Genomic DNA, 20,948 nt, shown 5'->3' with positions numbered 1-20,948 from the left:
ATTTAGACCTATATGTATATTCTTTTCTTAAATTCCCGTTATAACTAAAAACCACCTCTAAAGACAGATGAGAGACAGCAGAATTCAGCTTTACACAGAAAAAAAGTGCTTAGAATGGCATGAAACTTTTCCTACAATAAAATTACTATAATAAGCTACATATTTTGAGTGATTTGAGCTCTTGACCATGAGTTCATGTGTATTATGATTGGTTGTATAACTAGTATCAACCCATCTAGGGGTATAGGTTTAGCTAGCCTGCTAGGTAGCGCGGGAAGACACTGACTTATGTGAATGGTTTATTTTGATTATCTAAAATCTGCCCTTTTCTTTTCTTTTTCTTTCTTAAAATAAATAAATAAATTAATAGTGTCATTGGTAGGAGTAAGAAAAAGCTCTAACCTGGCACCCTTCACCCTTTGAACTTAGACTAAGCATCATTATGACTGTTCCAACATGAAGCTCCCAATCCTCCTGTGAACTGAGGCAACACTGCAATAAATGGTATAACATTGGCCAAGGAAAAATGAGACAAGCACATTACAATAACATTCAATAGACAATAACCCAGATCAAAATATAAAGAACCTGTTTACAAAGTTGTCTATTTCTATCTCGTAATGATTAAAATATTGAATTATACAAGAATGATGAAGTTATAACTATTCCTTAATCAGATGCTAATCAGGAAGATCCTTAATCCTCCAAGACAAACTTCTGCCTTGGGCAAAGCCCAAAATCCAAAGCTCAGCGGCTCAGCCACTCCATAAACATGAAATGCTGTTCATTCTCCCTGGGACATAACTTTCAAAACTCCATAGTAGAACATCCATGGAAACACCAAATGAGACCTACCAGACGTATTTTTACATATAGGTTAATTGACGAAACATTAAATGATAAGGCAGATAAATAAAGCAACATAACGGAAAAGGTTTCTATACAAGGTCAAGAGAATGAAAAAGTCTATGATCAACATGAAAAATTGGTTGTAGATATAAAAACAATTCGCATCACTTATCCACTTGTCTAATTGGTATGAAACTAAGATACAAAAGGAAAAATGAACCCTCACCAATCACAGCTCAAAGCTTCTGGTATGTCAATGTATCATCATCATGCTAAGTTTTGGCAACCAGCCTATGACATAACATGGCAGCTTAGGCTTCGTTCTTTTAACCTGAGAAAACAAAATCTAAACTTCAATGTCCTGGGTGCTATCTGTAGTATTCAGCCTGCAACATACGGAAACCAGGTAGCATTGACCAGCTAAAAACATCTGCTTTTCATTCCTTCAACCATACATGTAAATCTTGCACTCTGGATACAAGCAAACTATGAACATAATTCAACTTCGTATTGATGTCTAAACAAAGCTTGGACCCTTACATCATAGGTTTAACACCCCTCTCAAATGAAAACTGAAACACAAGCCATTCTAGTCAAGATTCTTTTCCAAATAGATGAGAGAGACAAATGACCTAGAACCAAGGTTAAAAATGAAAAGTAAATAAGATGAAGAATAGGAAAGAGGTCAAAAAGGATGAAGCAAGTGCAAAGACAGTCCAACATTCTTAGAACAAAAGCAAAACTTGTACACAATGTAGTGATAGCAATTCTACAGTGCTAGATACTATACTCACAATACCAAGACTCAAGATGAACAAAACAGATAACAAGAAAGTTACATTCAGATTTGTGACTAGAGTAGGCAGTTACTGATACAAGCCAGCTAAAATTTGCAGCAGCAAAATCATAAGTCTTTTTTTTCCTTAATTAGATTGTAATTTGTTAACAAGTGGTTTCCTAAGATCATAGTCTCATAAATTCTGCAGATAGCTCCTAGTAAAAGAAAATGCTTGCATTTCTTTAAAAATGCTCCCTATTTCTGGATATCAGTGATATCCCTAGTCTCAACTCCTAACAGACATGGAAAATCGGACAATTTGACACAGGAATCTAATGTTTACCAATCTACACTTCCTTGTTTTGTTTACTCAATATTGTAAACCTTTATGAAAAGAATCCCAATATGTAGTTTATTTAGGGACACATCACAGTTTTGAAATTTAGCAACAAGCCAACAAGTATTATAAATAACAAGGCATGGGTTCGAAAATTTACATATATGGGTAATCCGTAGTTTTCAGCCAGACTTTTTTTATATAGAATTATGGGGAGAGTCCAGACTTTGGAGAGATCCAATGAGACGTAATCAAAATGAGAAGCTTTGGTTGCAAAACATCAAGCTCAAAGTATTTCATCTTTAAGAGAGGTATGTATGACTCAAAACTGCACAAGGCCTAGGCAGACCTTTTTGTTCATAAAGCTGGATCTTGAAGGAGACAAATTGAATATATGAAGGAATGAACTAATACATTAACTACAGAAGACAAAGATGTTAATATTTGAGTATGTAAGATTATAGGCCAGGGATGCTTATATTCCATCAATATTACATAATGATAGTATCTGACTATCTGTTGTTTCTAGTTGAGATATAGAAGATGATTTTTTTTATTCTGAACATCACTAACAGTAAATTTTGATAACCTGTGAGAACTTGTGAAACACTATAATCTGATGTTCATTGTAAATTAATTTGGCAATTCAGTACTACCCGTATTACTACACAAGTGGCAGGGCATAATCTCACAAAAGACACTTTGATGAACCAGTATTTTCTATTGAAACAGAGAAACAATTTTACTAAAAAAACTGTAAATAATACACCGACACTGATACACATAGACACGTAGCCAGCTTTCCAAAAACAAAAATGCTAGCTTGAAGCGATAGAAGATAATAGATCAAGGAAATATACATACCCCTAAATCGAAGGGAAAATATTGTTGTTGGCATGATAGGCTGATAGCTGTTCTGTACCAAGACTCACTTTAGACCTTTAAAATTCAAGTGGTCTTTTCAACATTAAATGAATAGGCAGAATTCATTGGAGCCTATAGAGCAGATGACTGAAGTCTCATAGAATGATACACAATTTGACAATTATGTTTTTCCAGCTGCCTGTTGGAAACTTGTATCTGTATTTGTACTCGTATGTGTCGTATCTGTATTTGTACTCTTATCTGTGTTTCTACTATCTGTATTTCTACTCTTATCTGCATTTCTAGAAGCAGATTTTTTAGTAGTTGTTGATGACCCAAATGCTCCTAAAGCTTCCAAGAAAAACCTCTTATTAGGGACAATACCATCTTGGTCCATACACTTCAATAACTTCTGTAAAAGATCTTTCATGTTTGCCTTCGTGTAGGCTTTGTAAAGAAGCTTATAAGTTGAAGAATTTGGGTGGACGCCATAATCTCGTGCACTATCCAAAAGCATGTCTGCTTCCATTGGTAAGTTATTTAAGCAGTAAACATCCAACATAGCATTTAATGTTGACACCCTCAACTCCTTTTTAGATGCACTAATCCCATCAAATGTTTCCCTTGCTTTTGAAACAGAGTCACATAATCCATACATCATGATGACACTCTCATATGTAATATAATTAGGGGTGTATCCCATATTGGTTATATTCAGAAAAACATTCTCTGCTTTCTCCCGAAGTCGTGCCTTTCCATAATTGACAATCATTGAATTAAATGTGGGAAGAGTTGGCTTCTCCTTAGAACGTAACAAGCTCTTGAAAACTTGCTCCATCTTCTCAAATTCTTGTCTCTTTCCATAGGCATCAATCAGCAGATTAAATGTGATTATATCAGGCTTACAGTGATTGATTTTCATTCGAGACAATACAGCTTCCATTTCTCTGATCATCCCATTTTTCCCAAATGCATCCATCACACCATTGAATGTAAAGACATCAGGTGAAACTAAGCTCTCTTCAAGATCCTTAAACAGTGTATTAACTTGATTAACATTCCGTGCTTGTGCAAATGCTCTTAAAAGAATATTGTACGTCACAATACTTGGCTGACAGCGCTCCATCCCCTTCATCTTATTGAAATATCCAAGAGCTTTTTCCAAGGCCTTAGACTTGTCACGAGAATGCAGATGTGCTGTTATGAGCGCATTGTAAACAGATGTGTCAGGCCGACACCCACTATTACGCATCTCTGAGAAAAGCCACATTGCCATCCTAGTTTGACCTTTCCTTCCCATAACTGAAATCAGTTTCGAATATACACCGTTGTCTGCAACATACCATCTTTGTTTCTGCATCCATCTAAAGACCTGAATATCAATCCAAAACACTATTATTAACAAGCTTAATGAATGTGCATTGACAATCCAAAGCTTAGTATGAATTCAACAATCTTAGAACCAAAAAAATTCTTCAAAAAGGAAAATATAGCCTTTTGGACCTATGTAATGTTCCTAAACCCTGGCAGCTAAATCTTAAAATTTGTTATATACACCCCGGTATACCGACATACCGTACACCCAACTAACCTAAAGTTAGTTTTTGCTCTTCATTTGATGATAAAATGAAAAACAATCATCAAATGAGAACAAATACTCATGGGTGTATAGTACACCCGGGTGTATATAACAGCCTCTCGCTAAATTTTTCTTTCACACCTCAAAGACATAGCAGCCATGATCACAAAATTGGACACAGAAGACAACAGTAAATACTTCGAGCAAATTAGGAGCTTAAATTACTACTTTTCATATTCAATACTTTCAAAACAATTTATCCATCAAAACTAATCATCAAACTGTTGTAGACGTTGTACAATAGTATCATTAGCAACTGTAAGTCTATAACAACAGTATCCATAAAACAAATACCAATCCGACCATTCCACTTTATTAGGCCACATATCTTTTCCGCAATGCCACAACATAAGAACTCTTTTCATGTTCATCATAATACAGCTTTTCCCAAATTACGCCTACATCAATTTTAAGAAGTTTATCCCGTCTTATGATGACTAATAAGGTGATTGTTCTCATTGGATTTCGAGCAATGTGGCAAATTAAAGTGAGACAGATATTAATGAAATAACACATTAGAAACAAAGTTTTCTTTATCTTCAATGCAATCAACAAAAACCAAATTTCCCAAATTCTTATATTTCTATAACAATACCTACAATAAAATCAGAGAAAATTCAAATAAATTAAATAAACAAAAACCCAGAAATCCTAACCTCGAGACATTGAAGCCACTTATCACTTTTACCCAGTTCTTCAAACAGCATAAAACAATGCTCCGTCCTCAAAAACTTGACATATTTGTTCAATGTTGATACTATGGGTTCTTTATCACTAAAATTCCTCAAAATCCCACGAACAAGTTCATATGCCTCGGAATTTGCACCTTTAGAAACAGATCTTTTGTGGGGTCTGGATGAATTACAGGTAATTTTGAGGTTGGGTTTGTATTTGATGTAAGATTTCTGAAATGCTACAAATGGGTGTGATGAAATTGGAGAGAAGGGTGAAGAAGAAATGGATAAATGGGTAAAATAATTTGTATTGATAGGGTTTTGAAGAATCCCAATTGCTGCATTTGTTGCCATTTTCAATTAAGGGGTTTGAGAAATTTAGGGGTTTAATGGAGGGAAAGAGGAGATATATGGGATAGTGTGGAGTTGTATTATGGAACATTGGATAGATAGAATAAAATGGCACTAGCAGTAAAATTTTGATAAAACTTTTTGGTTTTTTTTTTTAAAGGTAATAAGGGTGTTCCGATTTACTAAAAACAACTAGACTTGATTGAACTTAACTAAATTGAGGTGAAATGAATTGTTTATTAGAGAATTCCCTCAAAAAAAAAAAGGGGAAATTCTCTTTGGTGAATTCCAACTTTTTAATTTTTTTAAGTGGTAAACAATTTTAATTTTTATTATCAATGGTAAACCTAAATTTTTATACTTAATCAAATATAACATTAATGATTAAATTTAACTACATATTTAACCATAGTTAGTTAGGTTTTTTTTTACATACTTTAAAAATATTTTTTATAAAAATAAATAAATAAATAAAAAAAAAACAAACAAACCCTTCACCTAGCCACCAGCACCACTACCGGCGGCCAACCCCCAGCCGGAACGCCTGGCCTCCCCACCTCCGACCAGCGATGCCCGACCTCCCTCACCTCTCGCACCTCCTCTCTTTCCCCTTTCCCCCACCGCCGCTCGCCCCGCACGTTCTCTCTTTCCCATTTCCCCCACCACCGCCAGCAGAAATTCGACCAAAAATCACCCAGAAATTCGACCCAAAACCCTCATAATTTCAACCAACAAACCCCCACAAATTCAACAACCAAATCGCCGATTATCCGAGCAAATTCGACCCTAAAGTCCCATCAAACTCAACAACAAAATAGCAATCAAATCAACACCCATAATCGGAAAAAATTCAGAGCTACAATCCCCCAATTTCGAGCAAAACACAAAAAAAAAACCCTAAGAAATTCGAACCCACACCAACCTAGAAAAATTGAGCAAATTCGAGCATAAATCCTCCATTTAGAGCAAAAATCGGGTAGGGGGAAAGGAGTTGGTGGTCGGAATCGGGGAAGGGAATGAAGATGGTGGCTGAAATCGGGTAGGGGGTCGGTGGTTGGGGCGCCGGGATCTGGGTTTGGGAGATATCGGGATGGGGGAAAGAGAGAAGGTAGGGCGGGGGTGGCTGGGCGTCGACGACGATGGGGGAGGTCGGGCATCTCCGGCAGAGGCATGGACACCGGCAAGGAAGGGTTACCAGTGGCTAGGTTGGGTGGGGGAGGGGTTTAGGTTTTTTTTTTCTGAAAAATATTTTGAAAATAATTTAATTATTAAAAAAATAAAAAACTAACTATAGTTAAGAATTTTTATTAAAATAACACTTATCAATGGTAATCAATAATTTAAGTTTACCATTGATAATAAAATTTAAGAACATTTACCACTTAGAAAATGAAAAAGTTGGAGTTCACCAAAAAGAATTTCCCAAAAAAAAATTGTTTATTAGAGAAGGAAACTAAAAATTGAACTAAACTGAAGTGATTGGAGTTGAATTGAACTGAAGTGAATTATGCTGAACTAAGGAGACCTTAAGTTGAATTGGTTGAAATCTTGACTACGGAGTTGTTTGACTTGATTGATCAAGGTAACAAGTAATATTCTGTAGAACTTTGACGTAGTAGGAGGTAAAAGAATTTACATCCTCAAACTTATTTAAGAGACATTATGGTGTAGGTGGCTTACGTGGTGACATGTTATAGGTCAAGCACAATTAACATGTTGCTACAATGCTATACTCCACTAAGGATGTCAATTGTCAATGAGCCGAGTTAATTACTTTATTTGAGCTAGGTTGATAAGAAAAATAATGATCTCGAGTTCAAGTGGAGCTTAATCGAAATTTATACCGCCTCTCTAGAATTAATGTCCTAACAAAATTGTGGCCCATGAGAATAATTAATAAGAATTAAGAACGTTATTGTAGCTTGAAATTGTAACATCATGATAATTAATAAGTGTATTTATGTTGTAAGTAATAACCACCAAAAGTAGGAGGAAAAATACTTTTTTGTCTTAATGAAAATAAGGGGTAATATTGGTAGTTTAGTCCATGTATTAAGTATTCAAGATATAGTTTCATCTCATACCAAACAAAGCTATGTAACAGTTAATCCTCATTTATTATCAAATAAAAGTTTTAAATTCTTATATTAGTCAGCATTTCCCAAACCTTTTTTTTCAAAAATCGCAACCAAACAACCCTTAAGTGTTAATGTTTTCCTATAAAAACATACATGACTCCATTACACTAATAAGACTTTGGTCTACCAATTTTCTCACAAACATATCTCCAAAATACCTTTTACAAAATCCTCAAAGAGTTTAGCTTCATATTCCATGTTAAAGTTTACTGTTTTTCCTTTCTAATTCATTTCTTAAAATATTATTATTGTTAATTGATTATAAATTACAAAGCATATACTATACAGGTTATCTGTACATAAAGATGAAGCCATTCATTGCAATTTTAATTCTTGTGGCATTTCTGATTTTCTTCCAAACAGGTAAATAAATACAAATTCTGAGTAAAATAATAATTTCTTTGTTTATGGTAGTAATATGCTCCCAACATACGAAACAAAAATATGCAAATCTCACTTCTTTGCTTTTTATTGCAATAATCTGACACGTATATTCGGATAACGGATATACTATTAGGTTAGGAATTCCCCTTATGAAGAGGGCTTCCTAATAATATTTTTATTACCTTACAAAATAATTATAATATTAAAAAAAATATACAGATATACCATTGTAGTCATAAGCATATTGATCATATACACTGACAGATCTTGATCATAAATATTAAAGGGGTTGGGATTTGAATTTTTTGCCTCTCACTTTAAACTAGTCATTATGTTCCAATATTTTATAAGTAATACAAGGTTATTTAAAAATATTATTTTACCAAGGGCCGGGCTCCAAATGGCCCCGGTGGAAGGTCCTCCTCTGATCATATAATATAAGTTATAATAAAATCAACTAATTAATTGATGTTGGAATGTTTATCTGTATATAACAGGTGAGTGTTACAAATGGACGAAAATATGCAAGGATGAGAAGGTGGCAGCGTTACCCTTCAAATGTTCAAAGGTGCCTTGTGATATTTACTGTGGAAAAAACCACAAAGAAAGTTCGCATGCTTGGGGAAAATGCAAAACTGACGATGTACATATTTGTGAATGCTTCTACATCTGCTACTACGACCACTCTCCTTCGGGATTTAACAACAATAATACATTCACTTAATTAATAATTGACCAAAGCTAACGAGCGCCCCGGGAGTTAGATAAGTAAACTAAATGAGGAAACATCATAGTAAAATTGATATTAGTTACACCGATTGACACGTAATTTTGTCATGCATTACGAACTTAATATTGTTTTAAGTAATATATTCTTCTCTTAGTTAACGCCCTATGACGCTTGTTAGCAAGATCATAATTACACTTTTCCTTCCTAGCCAAATTCTAGGAGTTATTGCACTTTATATTTTTATTTCTTGTAACGTTTGTTTTAAATACAAAGTACTCCGTATTAAATAAAATAATGTTTAACAAACAAGTATAGCCGTACAATTAATCTTTTGATTGAATCAGTTCTTTAACTTAGCTTAAACTTTTTAGTTGAATTGAGCATATAACATAATAAAGAACAAAAATAGGTTACACAAGGAGCTTGATGAGATGAAACTTTCACGTCCAATTTTGTACCTCATCCACATCTCCTTTGTGGTTGAACATAGCGTTGAGAATGTGAAGACTCATGCTTAGAGATGACATAATTAATGGATCCAAATTCGTTTCCAAGGATATGAGCCCTCATAATTTGGATTCGATGGATCCAGGTTAGGTTTGGATCCTTTAGAGAAAAATGAACCTCATGTTGGACCTGTTGTAACCTGTAAGGGTTGTAACATACACGTGATATAAAACTTGTACATAGAGACAACTATTAAAATCTACTACTGTAAATTATTAATTTTGGCGGAGACTCTATTATGAACATTTGTTAATTTCATAGAAAAAAACTACACTTAAGTGTTTGAAAGCTAACAAAAAACATCCTGAAAAGATGCTTCTTCCTATGTGAAAAGAAAATAAGATTGGGTAAACTCATTCGTCGCCTCGTTCGAGAATATATTTCGGTTGTAACATTTGTTAATCCAAACTCAAAGACAAAGTGAAAGAATATTTGATACCAATCCCATTGAGAAAAAGAATCCAATAATTCATGTGAAGCCAAATAATGGTCACGTTGTTACATACTTTTTTTTTGAATAACAAGTTGTTACATGCTTAAATAAATATTGTGACAACTCCGTTTTAAAACTTTGCATGGCTTGAGATTGAATCATCAAAATCAGTCCACAACACCAAGAATTTTCACCAAAATAAGTTCAGTTCATCAAAACAAATTTTTTTATTCAGTAGCATAGGTTATACGAGTACTACGTATAGACCGTATTCGGTAAAACAAATAATTGAATATCATGATGGATGCAGCAATAACAGTTCCATAGTCTATACACTCAAATTCCAGCCACAATTAATAGAAAATTTGTGGGGATAAATTAATACTAGTAAAAGTAAGCAATACAAACCCTAATTAAACAAGAAATGTGAATAAAGACATTGGTAACCATTAAATTAAGCAAGGGATGGTGAAAGAAGGCACCCAAAAAAATTGCAGCCAGCTTTCAGTGCACCATCTTCATCAAACTCAAAAATGTGTCAATCAAACAATGGGATCAATCGTAACTTTACACAAGAAAAAATTTGAAATAAAGAATGAGATCAATCACCCCACATTCAAGCCTTCCGAAACCGATTGCAGAAGTGAGAAGACTACCAAAGGGGCTGGGGGAAGAATAAAACTAACCCAAAAAAGGAAGTCTGGTAAGAGGCTACTGGGAAACCATGTACAGAGATTTTTCAACCAGCTATTGAACAGAGATCTTCATAGACTTGTCGAATGTTAGGTCGCTCATTTACAGGAAGAATACACCTAAGGGATATAACGAGCATATCGTCCATTGCTTGCGAGGGTTCACTTCCCCCTGCAATGTCGCGATCTATACAATCACCGCGCCGTCCTTCTTGATCGCAGAGCCGAACCCAATCTGTGAGGTCAACAGCACCTGATTGCCCTGATATGATGTCACCTGCACTTCTTCTCGTCAAAATTTCCATAACAATCACTCCAAATGCATACACATCGGCTTTCAATGAGGGCATTGGCTTGGAGGCATTGGAAAGTTCAGGAGCACAATAACCCAGTGCCCCAAGATTCAAAATCTGCTCAGCGACTCCAGCAGGCATCATTAAGCGATGTAAGCCATAATCAGTCACCCATGCACTGAGATCAGGCCCTGCTAAGATTACGTTTGTTGGCTTTAGGTTTCCGTGAGGCATGCCTCTATCATGAAGATAGACAAGGCAGCGCGCAACGTCAACAGCAACTTTCAACCTTTGAGTGAATGACAAAAGAGAATATCTTCGCGGTGTTGATTCTGCATAGGACAAATAAAGCTAAGTTATAGGGAGATAACAAGAAGGAAGAAAGAATATGTACAAACAAAGTGGAGAAAAACCTTGATAGTAAAATATCAATACACTAGACCACCCTAACCAATCTCTAAAAAGTAATAATATCAACAATTTAATCAAAATGACTCACATGCGAAATGACAAAGAAGGAGAACAAGGGATTTTTTATGCGTACTAGAGTAAATAATTCTCCTACATGATAATTTCACTACTATTCAGAACAGAAATCATCTACAATGAACTTATGAACCAGACTAGAAAAAATAAAGGAACTTTTGACGTACAAATAATAAACGTATAATATTGTGCAAATAATAAAGGAACCTATAATGCGCAATGCTGAAACTAAAACTAACATGGCAACATGGGCACATCAAGTTCAAGCATGCTCAGGCTATAAAATCAAGTATATAAGTTCTAAGTCCTTACCATACAGATGAAGTGCCAGGCTATCCCCATTGATATAATCTGATAAAATAAGTCTCTCCTGTTCTCTGGGTCCCCAGTAATAAGCTCGTACAGGAGCTATATTAGGATGCCTCATCAAACCAATTTTTTTGACTTCCTTGGCAAATTCTTTCTTATTTTTCACCAATCCTACCCTCAACCACTTCACTGTTAACATGTGTCCACCATTCAGTGTGGCCTTGTATAACGTACCATGACTACTTCGACCAAGAACTTCAGCTGGGGCTCGAGATAACTGCTCAGCTGTAAATGCAAGTGATGTATCGAGGAAATACAGCTCTCCAGCAAACCGATCAGGTGAGTAGACATCCAATGTTACAGGTTGTTCAAATGTCTCAAAGAAACGAGGTGAAGACGAATGTGGAGAGCCTGGGGGAGACTTCCGTGCTGATGTCACCATAGGATTGTCAGGGAGATTGGGCTTCACATAGGAAGTACTAGATGCAGCTGCTGCACGATCAGCAAACTCTGGCACAAGTTCAGCCTGCCCAGACAATGTTCTTGAATTTGAGGGAAGTAAATGAGTATTAGAAAAACTCAATGATGTATCTGAAGGCTCAGGGCCGGCATTAAATTTAAAAAGTGAAGGCCGAGTAAATCTTCCAACTTTAACATCTCTTCCAGTTGTTGCCCCATTGTATTTGCTACTCCCATGATGCTGAGAACGATAATAGGCTAGTGCAACAAATGCAATCATGAGAGCAGCCCCCACTGAGGCTAGAATAATAGCAATCTTGATACTAGACTTTGAGCCACGATGCCCATTCTTTCCATATACATAATTTGAACCACCACCTGGTGATCCTTCATCACCTGGGATATATAGCTTCTCATTTCCAGGATGAAAGGAACTTGGTGGAAATGCTCTTAAGCTTTCAGGGACTGTACCGGACAGATCATTATAGGTCACATTTAATAATTTAAGATTTGGAGGAAGCTTACCAGGCAAGTGACCCTTGAATTGATTGTTTGACAGATCAAGGGATTCCAACCCATCTATATTGACTAATGAATTAGGTATATGTCCTGATAAGCTATTTTTTGCAAGATTCAGTGATCTCAGCCTACCCAAGAGTCCTATATCTTTGGATAGATCGCCTACTAATGAATTGTCAGAAAGATCTAAGGACTCCAATGGTGCAAAAACAGGCTGAGCCAGAAATTCACCAACAGTAGTAGATTCTGGGAAGGGGATTGCTCCATTGAAATGGTTTTTAGAAAGATTTAAGTCTCTCAAGTTCAATGAAAATAAAGCAGATGGGATTCGCCCCGCCAAGTTGTTGATGCTCAGGTCAATCTTAGATAATTTTGCAAATTGACGCCATTCAGAGGGCAAGCTGCCTTCTAAGGAGTTGTTACTGATTCTCAAAGTAGTCAAACCTGATTGAGAACTGAACTCTGGGAAGCTACCAGACAGCCTGTTTGAGCTAAGATCAAGTATCTCCAATGTTGTTGAGTTGATGCCACGAATAGAGCCTGTTAGCAGGCAAACTAGGCATTTCAGAGACTCATATGATAAGAAAGAATCCAGAGGCCATGCATAACACATGATTTAGTTACAGAACAGCAAAGGGAATTTCTTGAAGTGATTCATAATGTCGACTCAAGTCATATGTAGCATACTAGCACATCACATTATTGTACACTACAAGAGTTGAGCTCAACTGTATATCAAATAATCACAAATTGTAATTTCGAATTAATGAAATAAATAAAATGACTATACATAGTAAGCATGTAGCTTAAGGAAAATCTGTAGTTAATATGTAAAAATTCTGCCAATTTAAGGAAAGATAAAAAATAAAATGTCCACCATCTTTCAGGATTTTAAAATCACTAGCATATGCTATCAATTAAATTAATCATACAGCTTAGTTTGGAACGAGGCATTAAATTAATCATACAGCTCAATTTCTAAGAGCCCTTAAAAGAGAAAGGAATGAGGTTAACAGTCTTAGCACCTCAACCAAATTTCAGAGCAGTGAAAACATGGAAAGAGCTGACACTCCAAGAATTCTGCCAATTCTAATTTCCTTAAAAAACTATTCTTCAGACTACCATTTTCAACGAACAAATGATAGGAAGTGAAACAATACCAAGACTACTAGGAAATAGGAACACGTATAAGAAAGAAACAGAGAGGCACAAGCACATCTTCATTTTGCATGTTCTAAAATTATGAAGGCTCATAATTCCTTGACAAAAAATCTCCAATGCGGATCTAGGTGCTAGTGCATTCCACATCCTTGACAACGACTGAAATTATACTACTTTTCCATCTCATCACAACAAATATAGGCAACACACTAGCATATTCCAATACACGGCACGAAACACACTAGTTGAACCAAGTAGGGTGGCAAATTAAAAACTCATCAAACTTCACACCCCAGATCCTTCACTACATTCACTTGCATGCAAATGAAACCACTTGAATTTTAGCTACTACTAGAAAAGATAGTTCAAAGCTATATTGGATTAGAGTAATATTAAGTAAATTGAAGCACAAACGAATAACTCTACTTTCAATGCCATAATCAAATTTCTATATATTGCAAAAAACTTATAAACAATCCATAAAACAATAATTTGATAGCAAAACAAATGGACTCAAAAACACTTACCCGAAAACCCATTTCCACTAAGATCCAATTCCTTCAATTGAATCAAAGTAGCAAGCAACTCTCCAGGTACCTCTCCATACAACTGATTGTTTCGAAGTCGTAAAACCCTCAAATTATACAACGACCCGAAAGACGGAAGTTCTCCCCCAATCATATTATCCCCCAAATCCAAAACCACCAAGCTCTGAAACAATGACAATGTATCAGCCGTCAAGAACTTGCCACCCAACAGATTACTACTTAAGTTCATATGTCGAATCGTGTTCCCTAAACTCGAAACATTCGAAGAATCAACCGGAAGTCCACCGGAAAACCTGTTCATACTCAAATCAACAAACTCCACATTCCTAAGCTCAGAAAAAAACACACCAATATCACCCCAAAGCTCATTTGCATGCACATCCAAAACCCTAAGTTGTTGTAAGTTCCGAATTCCGATAGGATAACCCCCAGAAAACTGATTATTCGACAAATTCAAGTGTTGTAAGTTCCATAAATCATGAATTCTTTCTGGGATCCGACCAATAAACCGATTATCAGACAGATCTAAAATCTGCAAATTATTCATTGAACCCAATTGAGGAACTAATCTACCAGTAAAATTATTTCCCCTAAGATTTAGGTTTTGCAGCATTTTTAGCCCAATTAAGGTACTGAACTTCAACTCACCACTGAGATTCAAACCATCAAGAGAAATGGCGACGACTGAGTTCGACGCATCGTCGCAAACGACGCCATGAAAGGAGGTAGGGCAAGAATCGAGATCTGAAGCAGTCGCAACAGCAGTCGCATTCCATGTCGGAATGACTTTCCCAAGTGGGTCTTCATGGATCCCCTTTTTGAACTCTAACAGAGCTCGAACTTCATCAGAGTTGCAGAAAACCAAAGATGGAGTGATAATAATCAAAATTAGGAGAGAGAAAATGGGGAAAATTAACCCACCATTGTTAATACTACTTCTATTACTACTCCTACTACTGAAAAACATCGTTAAATTACTGAAATTAAAACCCTAGGAGAGAGAAAATTGGAGCTAGATTGAAGAGTGACTGTACATTGGGAGGAAGAAGAAGGTGGGAAAAAATGGGGAAAGCATAATTTGGGTAAAAATGCTTAAATTATGATGATAATGATAATGGGGTTGAATTGAATTGAAAAGGGGGAGAGAGAAAAAGGGGAAACTTTTGAGGGGTTTTTTGAGGAGAGAGAAATTAGGGTTTTTGCGCGTCGAATTGAAGAAAAAGGGGGTGATAAAAATGGAGAAATGGGAGGAGAGAGAAAATGAATGAAGGTATAAAAATGGCGGATTGTAGTGAGAGAAGAAGGATGGGTTGGAGTGAGGTTGCTACACTCTGTAAAAAAAACACACTACACAACAGAACACACTTTCTCTCTCTAAAACTATTCTCTCTCTAGAAAAAGGTGAGTTTCTCTCTCTAAGAAAGAAGGTGGAGTTTCTCTCTCTAGAAATGATGTGTTGTAAGAAGATGAGTGGAGGAGGGGTGCCGCTGAATGTGCTCAAAATTGGCATGAGATGTCAATGGGGGTGATTTAATTAATTTTATTTTAAAAAAATTATTTTAATTTTAATTGTAATTTTGTAAGTAAAAATTTTAAACTTAGATTGGATTTTATAATTTTATTTTTTATGGTGTTTTTCTACGTTTTTGGTGGTTTTCAATTCTTTACTAAATTCAGAATTTTCAGACAATTTGACATTTGTGTATTTGTCTCTATCAATATCAACATTTTTATTGAAGGATTGTCATTGTCAACATTAATACATTATTGTCTACATTGATATTTAATCCTTTTTGCGAAAAAAAAAATAAAAATAAATAATAGAGAGGAAAAAAAAGTATGAATATTTAGGGATATTAAAAGGCACTATTTTTATATTGTGTCAAAAAAATTATAAAATTGCTACTTGTCAATTTAGGTGTAAATTATACTAATGTAGTCATTTTTTTTATTTTTTTGGAAATGTAGTCAATATATATAATGTGAGATGTATGATTTGGATTCCTTTTTTTTTTTTTTTTTTTTTTTTTTGAAAGATGGATTTCTTTTATTATATCCTTGGCATATTTCAAATTTTCAGTAATACTTTTAAAGAAACAAATTGCATAGTAGAATCTCTAGATTGAGTCATTGTCTAAAACCTTTGAGGTGGGGAAAATGAAAGTTGTAAATAAGGTTTTTTTTTTTTTTTTTTTTTTTTTTGGGGGGACCAAAATAAGGGTCTTTAGTTCAACCTATTTAAGATATTTATATTATTTCTAAAATGATTAAATCGAATCAACTTAGGGTCTGTTCTCTTACGTTGAAATTCAGTTCAACTCAGTTCAGTTCAGTTCAGCTCCTAATTTCCTTCTCTTATAAAATATTCAGTTCAGCTCAGTTCAGCTCAATTCAGTTCAGTTCAGTTCAGGTGAGTTCGGTCAATGAGAACAGGCCCTTAGTCCAAATGTAGTAGCATTACTTGTTTATTTGAGTATCTTTTTAATTTTTTTTTCAAGCAATATGTTTAAGTAGGTCAGAGAATACTTAATGAGCCAAACCTACTCATGAACTTCTCTAGTTCGGCCTAATAAAAGTTTGACATGGTCGCAATGAGCCAAGTCCAAGCTAGCATAAGCTTAAGTTTTTGGCATCAATAGAGCTAATGTTTACTTATAAGTATTGAGCCTTTTTTTTTTTTTTTCAATGCTACTAGAAAATGGACACATTATAAGATGATAAGAGGTAGACTAAAGTACCCATGTATATATCATGTTCATTATGATCTTAAATGTACGTTAAGTTAGGTGTTAAGCCCATAAGAAAATCCACATGTGAGTGGTGTGTTATCCCACATTGATTTAGTTCATAAGTAAGAGCTTGTATGTGAAAGTGTATCCCACATTAAAGAAATAAGAAAGTTGTATCCACTTTATAAGGCTAAGGGGCTACTCCCCTTATTGCCATATGGTTTTAAGGTGGATACTCCTTGGTCGTATAAAGTGGACGATTATGACGGATGTGGCCCAGACCCGTTTATCATTAGGAAAGACAATGGTAAGAAATCTCAATTTTCATAATTCACAAATCCTAATTATTATTACTAGTACGAAGTATTATTAGGTAACCTATATACCATATTCATCTTTTTAGGATCTAAAATGATACTCCTTATGACCTTTACGAAGATTATTTGGTCTACTAAGGTATGGATGATTGGATTTATAGTCGATACACATTAGATTATTATTTTTCTCATCTCATTGTCATCTTTTATACGTAATGTATAAAAATAATGATACACGAGTAATACGACCAATTATCAGCTTGACATTGTAATACAATTGATAAGGAGCTAGTATAAGGAGCTAAGTATAATAGCCAGCCTCATCTTTTGGGAATAGTCATGAACTCAATCAACTCATAATTTTGAGGTTGATGTGATGAAGTAGTGACATCGCTCCCACCTCATATCCCTAAGGTCTAGGGATCAAGCAAGCCTCATGGGACTCATTTGAGGGATTTCCCTTATGTCCCTCCCCCCTCTCAAATGAACCCCCTTTCTCCTTACCACCAAATAAATAAATATATAAAAATCAACTCATGATTTTACAATTTAAAATCTGATGCACATAATGCATACATATAATAATAAGTATTTTTATTTTTTGGATACCTATTATATAAGTTATAAGTAGATTTAATTATACTCGCAATTTTGAAATGTGTCTAAGAAAAAAAAAACTCACAAGCAACTTTGAGAGGTAAGTGTTAAGGTAAGAGTAGGGTCTGAACACATTAGACTCACACCTATACCTTATTGACTTATTCAAACTCATCACAAAGTCAGCTTATAGTTCTAGGGCCTGTTCTAATACGATTATTTTCAGTTCAGTTCAGCTCCTAATGATATTTCTACAACTACGTATTTCCAATAATATCTGTTATTCATTTAGGCTGTTTTGCTTATCGGATAAATTTTTTTTTATCTCAAACAACACTAAATGTAACCAAAACAACTAAGAATCTATAAATTAACCAAGATTAAGATTGAGGTTGCTGCTGAGTGCTGACCACAGCCATTGTGATTTACAATGCATTCTCAATTCAAATTAACATAATCATCTTCTAAGGCTCTAAACCAATAGCATTCAACATCGCATGAAAAACCTTGGGAACTTCGAATCTCCTCTCTTTTTTCCATTACCTCTAATAATTTAGAAGAAAGAAACCAACCCAATTCTTGACGCTCGAGCTTCATGCAGTGGAATCTAGGAACCATTCATAAACAGCAAGGCTTCCAATCTACTACTATATACTTATACATTAAGCTTATTACTGACATAAACTATTAAACAAAATTAACAACGGGCTTGTTCTCATTGACTGAATTGAGCTGAGCTGAACTGATTAGAGTTGAATTGAACTAAACTGAACTGAACCGAACTGAATTGATTAGAGCTGAACTGAACTGAATATTTTACAAGAGAGGGAAATTAGGAGCTGAACTGAACTGAACTGAACTGAAATAATCGTATCAGAACAGGGTCTACGTACCATATTATATAATGAAAATGGTATTTCAAATTAAGCTTCCTCAAAGTTTGCTTTGTCTTGTACTTTCTACATCTATAATATTTACACTCTATTCCTAAGAAAAAAAAAATGAAGGCAATGAGTGTTTTTCTCTTGTTTTTGCTGATTATGTATTTTCTTTCACTAAGCCAATCAAAACAAGGATTAGAGACAAAAGAGTTCATGCTATCCAATAATGGTTCTATTACTATGGTAAGTTGATGCTTCATCTCCTCTCTACTCTTACACGTACGCGCTCACATTCACATGATGTTTTATCAATTGATGTAGGGCAAAGATGAGCATGGCAAGGTAAGCATTGAGAGGAAAGAAAATGGGCAACAAGATGATGGTGTTTTTGAGCATGAAGATTACATTTACACTCAATTTTTGCCTTAATTAATTAATTTTTATGCTTCTTTCTGATTTCGAACCCCTAACCTCACGAACAATTGAGGGTTCTCATACTACTACGGCTTGCATCTCAGTGTAGTTTATTCCTCTTCAATACACTCAATATTCTAGGCCCTCTTGTTTAGAAAAGAGAAATGCAACTGTTGCTTTTAGGATTTATGATGTACTTGTATTTTTTTCTTGGTATATTTGTCTACACTCTACAGTCTAGTTTAATTTCAAAAGTATTCATTAGTTTAATTAATAAGGACCAAAAAAAAAAGAAAAAAAAAGTAGAGCTGACTATAATAAACTTTTTACCTGGAAAGGATGAACTTCTATAAGAATATCAAGAACACCTTTTAAAAAAATAAATCCAATTGCTGTAAGTGATGTTCTACTTGATTATTGTGATATAACTTTTTGCTTGATGTACTTTAATTATAATACCAAATATTTACCTAAGTATAGGAACTCACTAATGATGATATTAAACACACAATTAATCTGCTTGTTAAATGATTTGTTTCCCCATTGCACATACAGCATGCCTTCCACTGAATCACATATTTCTTCTTCATTGTTAAGAGAGAGGGAGCAGGTTTAGAGCACAAGCAAGAGTTGGCATAAGTCTTATACCTTATTTCAGTTTAGTGCAGCTCTAATAAGTTTAGTTCAGCTCTAATAAGTTCAGTTCGGTCAATCAGAACAGGCCCTTATTTCCGTCTGAAAATTATAGTCACATACTAACATTATACTAAGTCTAATACCTTGTAAGACAAAAAATTACTCAAATTACCACTACTAATTTAATATATTTGAAAACTCTTTATGAACCTTTTGAAAGATGCAGAAAAGACTGATTATACGCCTTATACCTTGTAGAGTTCTGGTTGACACATTGTGAGCTAATCAAATCCAACATAAACCATGCCCATGTTACGCGACTATTACTTCTAGAGAGAGGAAGGGAGTAATAATTTATTTGTCCTTCATGTACCTCTAATACAATTTTGGTACATAAACGCGACTAATGGTCTCCCAGCCAATTTGGTATACAATAATTGTAGTAGCATGATGGACAAATAACATGTAACGCAGAAAATCCACATCAAATATGCTATTTCATGTACAAGTAATGGAAAAAGGAGGTGATTATTATAATGACGAACAGCTTACCTGATTCCCCTTAAATCACTGCAATTTGATTGGTTTGGTCAAAGAGTATAAAATGCGACAACTGTTTGAATGTGGATTTTTGGATTTAACTTAATCTGGGAAACTTCCCTGTTAATGTTGAAGCAAATTAAAATGCTGTTATAAAGAACACCAAATTTTTCTAAACAAGTATCATATGAATAAGTACAATTCAATAGAATTTCTTCCAAAAATAATTAAAAGAGAATAACCTAGGAAAAATGATTAAGATATAACTCCATTCGGAATATTATATTTAAAAGTGGTAAAGGTACATGCATTATATGGAATTTACTTGATAATTCCAATTATAATTTAAATTTTTTGGGCTTGGGGAAGCTAATAGGCAATAGCATGGATGTTTGTGTAGATTAGTAAGCAATTATATAGAATAATGAAACCAATAATAGGTAAGCTGAACATACAATGTACAACTAGAGAAGAATAAATAAAGATTTATGCCATTCTCCTTGGTACTTTCAGGTAAAGTATTAACAAAGAGGACAAGAAACAAAAGACAGGCATATAAGGGTATCAAGAAGCTGGAAAGCTTAGCTCTGATCTCGAAGCGGAGCACGAGGAAGCAAAATTACAGCGATTCAATCACCGAAAAGACAGGAAATAACAGTATAAAATGAATTGAGCAAAGGTGA

General features: G+C 34.7%; 2 protein-coding genes across 4 annotated transcripts; both read right to left on the bottom strand.

Annotated features, from left to right (window-relative positions):
- Window positions 1-527: 527 nt before the first annotated feature.
- On the bottom strand, window positions 528-5,596 carry LOC145560192 (pentatricopeptide repeat-containing protein PPR5 homolog, chloroplastic-like). 3 transcript variants are annotated; one of them, XM_081621460.1, is made up of 4 exons: window positions 5,124-5,596; window positions 2,829-4,200; window positions 1,076-1,481; window positions 528-851 (listed from the first exon to the last, which is right to left on the bottom strand). In XM_081621460.1, exons 1-2 carry the CDS (start codon window positions 5,493-5,495, stop codon window positions 3,010-3,012), a joined length of 1,563 nt encoding a protein of 520 aa, XP_081477586.1. In that variant the 5' UTR covers window positions 5,496-5,596; the 3' UTR covers window positions 528-851; window positions 1,076-1,481; window positions 2,829-3,009. The 3 variants fall into 3 exon arrangements, with proteins under 3 accessions (XP_081477586.1, XP_081477591.1, XP_081477581.1); XM_081621465.1 differs by having other exon boundaries at window positions 1,076-1,421; XM_081621455.1 differs by having other exon boundaries at window positions 1,076-1,180.
- A 4,515-nt stretch (window positions 5,597-10,111) lies between these two features.
- Window positions 10,112-15,582, bottom strand: LOC145624524 (putative inactive receptor kinase At5g10020). Its single transcript, XM_081677577.1, has 3 exons — window positions 14,131-15,582; window positions 11,468-12,982; window positions 10,112-11,001 (listed from the first exon to the last, which is right to left on the bottom strand). Exons 1-3 carry the CDS (start codon window positions 15,116-15,118, stop codon window positions 10,424-10,426), a joined length of 3,081 nt encoding a protein of 1,026 aa, XP_081533703.1. The 5' UTR covers window positions 15,119-15,582; the 3' UTR covers window positions 10,112-10,423.
- Between the last annotated feature and the right edge of the window lie 5,366 nt (window positions 15,583-20,948).

The sequence above is a fragment of the Chenopodium album genome, chromosome 1, assembly GCF_948465745.1.
Source record: "Chenopodium album chromosome 1, dcCheAlbu1.1, whole genome shotgun sequence".
NCBI lineage: Eukaryota > Viridiplantae > Streptophyta > Magnoliopsida > Caryophyllales > Amaranthaceae > Chenopodium > Chenopodium album.
This window is presented reverse-complemented; position numbering and strand designations above follow the sequence as displayed.